General features: G+C 43.0%; 1 protein-coding gene across 1 annotated transcript in view; it reads right to left on the bottom strand.

Moving 5' to 3' along the window:
• Positions 1 to 4,780: 4,780 nt before the first annotated feature.
• The window catches only part of LOC109286962 (torsin-1A-interacting protein 1-like), a 29,620-nt gene continuing 23,281 nt past the window's right edge, over positions 4,781 to 11,119 (bottom strand). The window contains exons 8-11 of the mRNA XM_019501787.1: positions 10,291 to 10,300; positions 8,057 to 8,108; positions 6,936 to 6,995; positions 4,781 to 6,596 (exon numbers count right to left, since the gene is read on the bottom strand). Of these exons, the coding sequence (XP_019357332.1) occupies positions 5,809 to 6,596; positions 6,936 to 6,995; positions 8,057 to 8,108; positions 10,291 to 10,300 (910 nt within the window). The 3' untranslated portion in view covers positions 4,781 to 5,808. The remainder of the gene's footprint in view (positions 6,597 to 6,935; positions 6,996 to 8,056; positions 8,109 to 10,290; positions 10,301 to 11,119) is intronic.

Here is an 11,119-nt window from a genome sequence, read left to right on the forward strand (position 1 = left end):
GCCACAAGATCCCCCCTCAGCCTTCTCTTTTGGAGGCTGAACAGGTTCAGGTCCCGTAGCCTCTCCTCATAGGGCCTGCCCTGCTGTCCCCTGATCATAGTGTCCCAATCCAAAGCTTAGCAAATATATTACCCTAAAATAAGCCTGAACACCAAATAGAGCTTTATTTTCATTCAACCAGTCCTACATGCTGCGATAGTTGTAAGCACACACTTTAAATTTGCTATTCCCTATACTTGGTTCACTGGATGGTGGCAATCAGATACAGCTCAACTTCACAATGCAAGGAAGTTTCATTATATACAGCAACAAATCCAAGAAAGGGAATGCAAGGGCTGTACTTTTTAATTGCATGAACCCAAGCTTCATTATAACTGGCCCCACACCATGTCTAACAGAAAACATTTTAATCATTAGTTAATGATTATCTTATTGCTCTTTCAAACAGAAACCAGTTAGCTATTTGCTTTTAATTTACTTCCAAACCCTAATAAATGCATCCTAAGTCTAGAAATGCATTGTTTAATAGATTCATAGACATTAGGGCTGGAAGGGACCTCGTGAGATCATCAGGTCCAGCCCCTGCCCAAGGGGCAGTAAGTTAGCTGGGATCAGATCACCCCAGCAAGATAAGCATCCAAGCATTTCTTAAAGGTATGAAGAGTAGGCGCTTGCACTACTTCTGGGGGAGTCTATTACAGACTCTGGAGACTTGGATGGTAAAGAAGTTTTTCCTTATGTCCAGTCTAAAACACTCTTCCAGCAGTTGAGACTGTTAGACCTCATCTTCCCTTGGGGTGCCCTGGTGAACAGATGTTCTCCCAGTTCCTGATGCACACCCCTTATGCCAGGGGTGGCAATTATTTTGGGCAGAGGGCCACTTAGTGAGTTTTGGTAAGCCATGGAGGGCCACATGACAGGCAGCCAGGGACAGATAAATATTAATTTTCTAAATTTCTTAGGGGCTCCACAGGCTGCATTTGGCCCACCCCTGCCTTAGTACTTATAGGTTGCCACCAAGTAACCCCTGAGCCTCTGCTTCTCCAGGCTGAAGTCACATGCCTCTCATCATAAGGCATGTTCTCTTGACCTCTAATCATGTGCGTAGCTCTCCTCTGGACTCTCTCAAGCTTCTTCACATCCTGTCTAAAGTGTGGAGCCCAGAATTGGATGCAGTACTCCAACTGCAGCCTCACCAAGGCCTAGTAAAGCGGGAGGATGATTTCTTCAGTCTTGCTTGAGATGTATTAGTAGATGCAAGCTAGAATGTTATTTGCTTCGCTGGCTGCGGCATTGCATTGGTGGCTCATGTTCATTTTGTGGTCAATCATGATCCCCAAGTCTCTTTTGGCCATGGTGCTAGTGACATGCATGTTTCTGTGTTGAATGTCATCAGGTTCTGATCCTCCACCTGCCTTGCAAGCCTGTCTAGGTCAGACTGAATCACCATCCTATCCTCTAGCATGACCGCACTTCCCCATAATTTGTTGTCTGTGAATTTAGCCAGTCCACTTCTGGCATCCAAATCCAGATAATTTATGAATATTAAAGAGTAGCGGTCCGAGTACTGAGCTCTGGGGGTTGCCACCCGTCACCATGCACCATGTTGACTCAGTTCCATCAACTATCACTTCCTGGGTCCAACCATGGAACCAGTTTCACAGCCATCGGTCCATAAGGTTGTCAAGGCCACAGTTCCCCAATTTTACCATGAGGACATCATGGGAGACCATGTCAAAAGCTTTTTCGAAATCTAAATATGACATCAACCTCTTCCTCCTTTGTCCAGGTGATGCATCACCTAGTCATAGAAGGAAATGAGGTTAGTCAGGCAAGACCTACCTGCAACAAAGCCATGTTGGCTCACTCTCAGAAAGTAGCCTTCCATTAGCCTGTTGTTGGTTTCTTTGATGATTTTTTCCAAGATCTTTCCAGGGACTGATGTCAAACAGATTGACCTGTAGCTCCCTCGATCTTCCTTCCTTTCTTGACAATCGGCACCACATTGGCCCTCTTCAAATCTTCCGGAACCTCTCCCAGCCTTTGCATGCATTTAACAATTTAAGTCAGTATTCTCGTTAGTCATAAGTTTTTATATACTACTAAAATCTTTAGAAAACCATGTATTAAGTCTTGGTTTACTTTTCAAACAGGAAACTGCTTTTTTCAAACTTAGTCCTTATGGAGGCTCCTGCTAAAGGAGCTGGACCATTCAAATGATTAAAAGGTCTGTCACCATCTACCAGAAGGAAGTGCTGCCCTCTAGTAGTGTTTCGTAGCTTGTAGGAACACTTTTCTACATTTTCACTTGTCTACAAGTTCCAGACGCCAGTGAAGGTCATGAGACTTAGAGTGGTGTATAGCTGTTAATTTTTGGCACTGGAAATTTCTCAGAAATTTTTCCAGGACAGTGATCAGCATAGACATTCAGCCTGTGTTCTCCCTGCCTTACCGTGACCAAGGATTTATGTGGGAAGCAAACGGTGTTCCAACCCCTCCCATTCCTGGGGGCACTGGAGTAGTAGAGCTTAAAGTGCCCTGTAGGGGGTGCTTCTTCCTCTGCAGGGCACTTCAAAGGCTGTACCTGCCACCCCATGCATACCCTAGTCTGGAGAAGAGGTGGGGAGCATTGCCCCCTGCTCCCCCACTACTTTCAGACCAGTCCCTGAGAAGAAAAGAGCATACAAATATTCATTCTTGCGAGACAAACTCTCTTGTAAGGGAGATCTTCCAGAAGGGATATGCTGTGTCCCCCCCACTGCCCCAAAGGAAAATTGAACAAACACTTGTACACTTGTTATTTCTACTGGGAGAACAGCAATTCTCCTGGTCAAAATGTAACATTTGAATGCACCATAAGCTACCAAGTTCTCACAAATTAAGAGGGAAGGAGTAATTAAACTGAGTTTAATACATTAAACTTTACAACCTCAGTTGCAAACTTTACAACTTTAGAGTTTGTAAACCTATTGATACCCTCCAATAAACATGCCCTGGAAAGCAAACATCACTTGGTCTTCTACCTAAGACAGCCTTAAACTGCTTACACAGGTAAAAAATAATCACTTCCATGAATTACTTCTACTGTACCAAGAGCTAAAGAGACTAAATTGAAGTGGCAGCACAGACAAGAAAGAATCATACACTAAAGCAGGGGTTAGGCAATCCCCGGCACGGGTGCCAGCATGTGGCACATGAAGGCATTTTGCTTGGCACGCACCTGGGGGCAGATGGTGGGGAAGGGGCTGGGGCTGCACTGCCAGAAGGATTGGGCCCCCTCATGGCTCCCCTGCTGTCTATCCCTGGTGTACCAGCATCCTACAAGTCAAGACTGCGAGCGTTTACGGCACTCTGCCCTAAAAAACACCCCTGCACTAAAGCTTGATGTTTTAATTTCTCTCCAGTCAGCTAACCTAACTGTGATCATAGACATCATCTTTACTAAAAACAGGTAATAAATTTGGTCTTCCTGACCTGAAATGTCAACTGGCTATCCAACTGGGGAAATGAAGAGGACAGTATAAGAAGTTAAAAGTCTAAGATGTGAGAGTGCAGATCCTATTCCACCAAGGTCAAGGTCTCTTTAAAAAAAGATAAACAAATAAAATAAAAAAAGCTGTTAAATCAGTCTACATTTGTAACCTACTGCCATCTCCACCTTAAAAATAAGTCACCAAAAAGCAGCAAAGAGTACAACTCACCCCTTTTTGCATTAGTTGCACTGCCCCCCTACCCTCCCTCAAGGTACTCAAGCAGGGTACTAATAGGGGGAACAGGATCTAGCCTTTAGCTGCGACTCAGGTCAAGATAGCACAATTCAGCATCTTCAAAAGAAACAGGGCAGGAGCAGCAAAAAAAAAAAAAAGTTCACCAAATAGATTCAGTCCAGGAACTTATGCAGCAGTCTATCCTCTGGAGTTAGGTATATTTTAAAACCATTGCCAAAATTTAAGTTTCAGACTGATTTCAAACAGATTTTCAGGAGGTAAAAGACAACATTTTCCAATCTCTAAGTACAAACAAAATCCAATCATGTTGGGTTTAAAAAAAGAAAAAGAAAATCAAGCTTAGAGCAAATGATAATGCAAATAGGATTTATAAAACAAATAAGCAGATTTATTTTTTAACAATTACTAAAATATAGTTTAAATCATTTGCAGTCATTATTTCAAAGCAATATAATAATTCACATCAGTTTAAAAGAAGCATTCAGACAGTGAAATGTTCGTAAAATTTAAAAAGTCTCTCTTCTTCCTGAGCTATTTTATGCATTTAAAATTGTAGCACTTCCATACCTCTTTACTTGTTAAGTACCTCCACATAAAACAAATTAGCTGTCAGCTTCCAGTTCTTACAAAAATAGGAAACATAATTCCAAGTCCATGGAACTGCATTTACATTCATGGTGAATTCAGCCTATTCCAGATCACAAACGGAACCTTTCGTGTTCTTAGTCTCAGAACAGATACCTAGTGGCCCTGAAGCCTCCTATAGGATGTTTTCCTGTTTATAAAGCCTGATATATTTGTATAACAGGGGAGCATAGGGAAGCTCACAAGTAAAGGATGCAATTTTAAAAGTACCACAAACTTGGCAGCCATTATAAGAAAATATGCCATAAATTTGGATCGTCTCTTTGTGCATTCTTCAAACATAAGGAATGATAAATAATTTGGCAGAGTCAAGGAAACTAACAGCAGAGAGAAAGTATGGCAGTTCCTCTCTGTATTTACAATACAAGTATATTAATATAGTTTTAGTATGTGGTAGATTTCAGGGATTTTTTACATGAGGCACTCTATACAATGTGCTAAACAAAGCAAACTACTTTTTTTTTGCAAAAACATAAATAGGAAACAACAGGTTTTCTGCACACATCTGGAAGAGGTATCTTTACAGGACCATGATATCACATTAACAAACAGTAATAAATGCACATTTTGTCAGTGAAAAAATACTCTCGACTTTCTAATAAAACCTCTTGACTTGTCCAAAATAACCTACTCACAATTTGTACTTCTTAGGCATTTTAGCATGCACTGGACCAGCATTTATAATTTCTCCTATGTTCTGTATCACGTTCTGAGCCTTAAAAATTGTGATGGGTAGATACACTGATGGGTTATTTCTGAACTGACCTGTTGATGGATGTTTGAAGCAATCACTTCATCTCAGTTTCTCTAACTCTCTAGAATTGTTTTGTAATTGTTTAAGTAAGCCTTTTACATCTTCATTTTGAGACGTCTGCTCTGAACCAGAAAATTTTTTAGATCTTTTTAGAATGGTAGAACCACAAAAGGTAACTGATACCCAAGCCACAGTTAGCTGGAACAAAAGAAAGCCTACGCTTGGATGCAGCCTCATTAAACACTATAATAAGATTTGGCCTGAAGGACAAGGGAAATCTATTTTGGTCAATGAGTCTGCAAATTCATTAGTTACGTTACATTGTCATAAACAAATGTCAATACTACTTCCTAGCATAGAAGATTTCCCAGAGTGTAATTAGTCTACTATACCAAGATACCGAGATTGCCATATACAGTTAAAAAAAAACAAAAAACTTCCATCTACAGAGCACCAGCCCCCAATAAATCACTTGTAGTCCAATTTATCAAAAACTATGTTCCACCATTACACTCTCCACTTACCTACAGGAGCCCCAGTTCCTTTAAAAAGAATATTTTACTGGTCTGTGCTCAAACACTGTTGTACTGCCTTAGCTCAGCAGCTGCACAAGTTCTACCCTGCCCAGTGACCACAATTGTTTTCATCTCCCTTTTTTTCCACACCTGATTTTACTTAAGATCAGCAGCTCTGAGAGAGAGCACTTTCTGGCCAAACAGGTAGAACCAAATGGGATATACGACTCCACAGTCCACTCAGCTTATCTGTGTCCATGTGTTTATAGGGGCTGGGAGAATCTGAATTGGTGAATTTGGCCCAGAGAAAGTCACGCACTTTCTCCTCGACATCCCGCAGGCTGAGATTCTTTCCCAGTGACTCCTCATCCAAAAGGACAGTTAACAGAAGAGTCACATCCTTAAAGGCTGCATTTTCATGATCACAGTACTTATAAAAGATCAGGGTGGATCCTGCAGGCAGCAATTCAAACTGATGCACCACTGCTGCCTTCTTGCCACTCTCAAAACCAGAGCTCAGCAGTTTATCTACATCCAGCTTTGCCATATCGCTGTCCTGTGACACTGTACTTGCACAATCAATCTCAATTGTATCAGTGCTCAGGGAGGAGGAGTAGGCTTCTGCAATCTTGTTACTTAAACACTTCAGAGCACTTTTAGCTTCTTGGGCAGCTGTAAGCAATAAGATTGCCGGCTCCGAATGGGAATGGGAATTATTGAGACGTTTCTCAAGGAACAGTTGTATCCTCTTCCACAGCTTTTCATCCTGATTTTGGTAGACATTCTTAATTTTTTTCATCTCACCCTGGAACATTCGCAGAATTGGAGAATCTTTAATTGGCAAAATCTTGGAGGATTGAGTCACCCACATAGAACACAGGCCAATAGTGAATAAAGCCACAACTACCAGAATCCACATCCAAGACCACTGGTTACTCGACTGTCCACCAGGCACTGCACAAAAAAAGGACAGTGGGAAAGGATGTGGAGAGAGAAGAGTTATTTCTGCAGTATGGATAAAGTTAACTGTTGAAAAAGAATTTTATACTTCCATTTAAATTATTTTATTAAAAACTAGTGTAATAAGACATAGACAATTCTAAGAAAAAGAAAAGAAAAGAAGAAAAATGACTCCCATATTATAATCAAATAAGCACACAAGTCAAAAAGATAAATCTTAAAACAAATCAAATTGGCCCCCAGGTTTAGGTTCTTCAAGATCTAGTTTTAGCAGGGTTATGAAAATGATTAAATACAAACAAACATTCAACGGATCTGAGGTAGAAGTCTTACTTTTAGTTGCAGATTGAACCTGCTTGTGTACACTGGATGAATCTCTATATTCAGCTTCATCTGTTGAAAAGATTGAAAGAAAATTAATGACAGACTCATGATATGTTTATTAGTGAAAGGAAGGCAAGTCACAGAAATAAACTGATTTTAGCTCTAAACTCAGTCTGGTTTCTTGTTTTCGTAGGAACAAATTTTACAAGTAAAGCATGCAGCAAGACTAAAATCTAACACACTTGCCTCACTAAGAACACCGCTGAGTCAGAATGGTCTCACTAGAGAGGCATGAGGAAGTTGCTATAACCCCAGTCCAATCGCTAAGGTAGCAAAATTGTTATTCAAAATTTCTCTTTGCGTTTCATCAAAGTTCAAGGTCAAGCCTAAATTGACTTCAAAGATGAGATTTTCACAATTTCACATGAGATTTTCACAATTCTTTAGGTGTGTCCAGACGTGCATGGCCATGTGGTACATGGTGCCACAAACACGTCTGTAGTGCCACATACCACAGCCAGGCATTCCCCATGCTGCATGGGCACGCTCCCCGTGTACACACTGCTCTGTTTTTTTTTTTTGTCCCCTGGATATCCAGGGGTAAAAAAAAAAACCCAAAGAAAAAAAAACTGGAGCAGCACGTGCTCAGACAGCTTGCACTTCTGAAGACAGACACCAGGCCACCTGAAGCTGTGCTGTAGCTGGTAGCCAAGCCCTGCCCGGCAGGATCGCCACAGCTACAGCCCCAGGAGGCCCCCAGGTAAGCCTGCTGGGGCCAGCCCAATGCTGGCCCCAGCCTCCCCTACCACCCCCAGGGTAACTTGCTGTGCGCCAAAGCGTGCGTGTCATGGGTGTCCCCAGGGAACCAAACATCTACACTCGTCTGGATGCACTCTTTCAGGCCAGCAAACATCCCATTCAACTGCCCAAACATGTCTGAATTCTTTCTTATCCATTTTCTTCACAGTGTAAATCATGAATCCTTTGCTGTCTTAGCAGTTTTTCATAAAATTGTGAGTAATGAAAATATGTCCAAAGATGTTCAGGAGCCCAGAATTTTGTTCAACCAGAAAGAGATAGCATACATTTTGTATATAGGTAAACAAAGAGGCAGAAAAGTATCTACATACTTGACTTCCTGGACCTAATAGTTGTCTTTTGATCAAAGCCTGGTTGTGTCTGGAGACCTGGAACATTGTAAAATAAGATATATAATTATTACAATAGTTAGAGTCAAAAAGAAAAAGGAAACCAATGTTTTAAGGTAGTCTCATCCCCTCCTTAACTAGTTCTAGCCACCTGCCTGCCTTCTAACACCTTCACATAGATAGTAGTTTATAATGCAAAAAAGTAACTTTTCATAGAAAAATATTTTGTCTTGCACTCATATAATTTCTAACAACATGCCAAAAATACTATTGCAGGAAATAACAGCTTAAGTGCCTTCCATTTTCCCAGCAGAAAGGCATGAAAGTGCACACAGTGCAGTTATCAGTCTGAATAGTTCGTGTACACCATCATTACACGCTTACACGCATCTTACATAATCCTTGTAAAAGCACATATGTAAATGGATCCTTAAGAGTCAAAGTTGCTTGTAATCGCAGCAAAGGACAAAAATCTGTTACAACTACAGATAGGCAGAAGCAGTTGATAGTGTAAAAGATAAATGTAGAGTCTAAGTGAGAAAGATGAATGGATAATGAGACTGCCGCTCAGAAAACCACGAGAAAGAAGTAAAGAATTAACGCTGAGGACAGGTTTGACAAGAAAGGTTGCAAATATACAGGCACATGGCATGTAACACGAAGCTATCATATTGTTTTCATTGATGGGTGCTTATATTATTAGAAATTCAGCACAAACACTAAAATCATAGAAGCTGGTACTGCAGTAAGCAGAGATAACATTAACAAATACTGACCAGTGTTGGAACATTATGTCTATATATTAGTCTTCAAATTGCTGCCAAAGGACATCCTAGCATTTGAGGCAGACAGAGAAGTAGTTTTTCTCCTGAAGTCTCATTTTCCATTCCCCACCTTTATTCTTTTGTTAGCACTGGATTGAGGGCCCGGACTCTCAAAGTGAGAGGAGGTAGGGGAGGAGCCCAAGGGCAAATTTGCCTAGAGAATCAATCCAGACTTATAATAAATCTTAATAAAATTTAACAACCCGTTTAAAGAAAATAAATCATTCAGCTTGTTTTCCAGTTCCAGGTATAGACCTTTGGATTTGGTTCAGGGCATATTAATATGCTAGCAGTCACTCCAAATCCATTGAAGCTTGTAAGTAAATTACTTACTATAAGCAAATTATATTTTAATGTTTTCAGAGCACATTTCTATTTGGGAATGAGTGTGCAGTCACCACCAGCACGGAGCTGATGCCGGAGCTGTGGAGCCCGGCGCAGCTGTTTGCAGCCTGCCCGCTGCTTGCTTGCTGCAGCTTCCCAGCGCCCAGGCAGACTACAAACAGCTGCGCTGGGCTCCGGAGCCCAGTCACCAGCTCTGTGCTGGGAGTGGGGGAGAGACTAGGGTTGCGCTGCCAGTACCAGTACAGAGCTGATGCCAGGGCTCCAGAGACTGACATAGCTGTTTACAGCCTCCTGGCTGCAGCCAGCCCCAGCTCTGGATAGCTGCTGACAGCCATGAGTCCGGGCTGCTCCCAGCAGGCAGCTGGGATGCTACAAGCCCTGCTGGCAGCAGCCCAAGCTCCAGCAGCTACCCAGAGCCAGGGTAGCTGCTGACAGCCACAGAGCCTGGGCTGGGGGGGCAGGGGCACAAGCAGGGCATCCTGCCTTGCACCCCCTGCCCTCATTTTGTTTTTCTGGCATGTTGGCACTCCAGCACCTTCCAAGGTAGGCATTGTGAAGTTTTTCAGCACTCTGGCCAAAAAAACACTGCGTACCCCTGCTCTACAGTAATATCAGGGCAATAGCTCATTTAGATGAGAATTATGTTTGTAGTTAATAAGTGCATTATATTTCTATGCTGTAGAAATAAACAGCTATAACTTTCTTTCCTGACTATCTATTGAATTAATGTATTTCCATGAACTTACAGCATGATAATAGCAAAGGAAGCTCAGAATTAAAACATAATGAAATGACACACCATTCAATTTCATTTTTACTTCCTTAAAATTTTGTGCCGTGATCCAAGCCATTTATTACTCCAAAAACAGTAAAGCTACTGGGTTTCTTACTGAATATGAACATAGAATAATTTTCTATTTAAGAGGTCAAGAAAAATCCCAAGTTCTGAAACATTATGGAATACAGTTCTAGTCTCAGGTGGCACCATATTTTTTTAAAGGATTTATAGAGGTGCAATGATACACTGCTCCATATCATATCAACACCAATAAAAGAAATATTTACATTATTGGCAATTGACTTTTTTTTAGCTGTGGCCGATAACGTTGCCGATAAATGCCATGTACATGCAAGCAGCTGCAGCATACATACAGCATCCAGCTGGCAAGTCTGATAGGGGAAAGGGGCATGGGGGAGAGGGAGCACATCGAGGCCCTCATGGTAAAAGAGGAAATGGGGCAGGGGTAGGTGCTGCCAAGTTGGGGCAGGGCAGGATGGGGTGCAGGACAGAGCCATGAGCAGCTCATCCAGAGGATGCAGGGGGGCATCTCCCACCACTTGGCACACCCCCAGGGGAGGCATGGGGGGCGCCTGCCCCCCAGATCTGCATGCAGGGCGAGGGAAGGCTGCCGCTGGGGGCAATGCTGGGCTCTTCCTGGCACGGGGATTGAGCCAGAGCTGCGCTCAGGGTAGGCAGCAACAGCAGCGCTGGGAGGGGTGCTACAGGAATTCTGCAGCCACCCCGAAGTTCCCCATAGCTCCCCGGAGCCTCCCTCCCAGCACCAGCGCCGCCCATCCCATCCCACCCCAACCCAACCCCTACACTGGGAAGAGCCTGCAGCCAGCCTCTGCCTGCAACAGCAGCCTACCCTCACTGCCCGCATAGATCTGGGGGGCACATGCTCCTCCCATGCTTCCCCCAGGGGTCCGCAGAGTGGTGGGAGCTCCCCCACCACATCTCCCTGCACCCCCCAGACGAGCTGCTCACAGCTCCATCCCACATCTCACCCCATCTGTGCAATGCCAACCCTTGCCCCAGCCCCACTGCTCCCTCACTGTGGGGGTCTGGATCAGCCCCTACCCATGCCCCTTCCCT

The sequence above is a fragment of the Gavialis gangeticus genome, unplaced genomic scaffold, assembly GCF_001723915.1.
Source record: "Gavialis gangeticus isolate Ggan-Ray unplaced genomic scaffold, GavGan_comp1, whole genome shotgun sequence".
NCBI classification, from domain to species: Eukaryota; Metazoa; Chordata; order Crocodylia; family Gavialidae; genus Gavialis; species Gavialis gangeticus.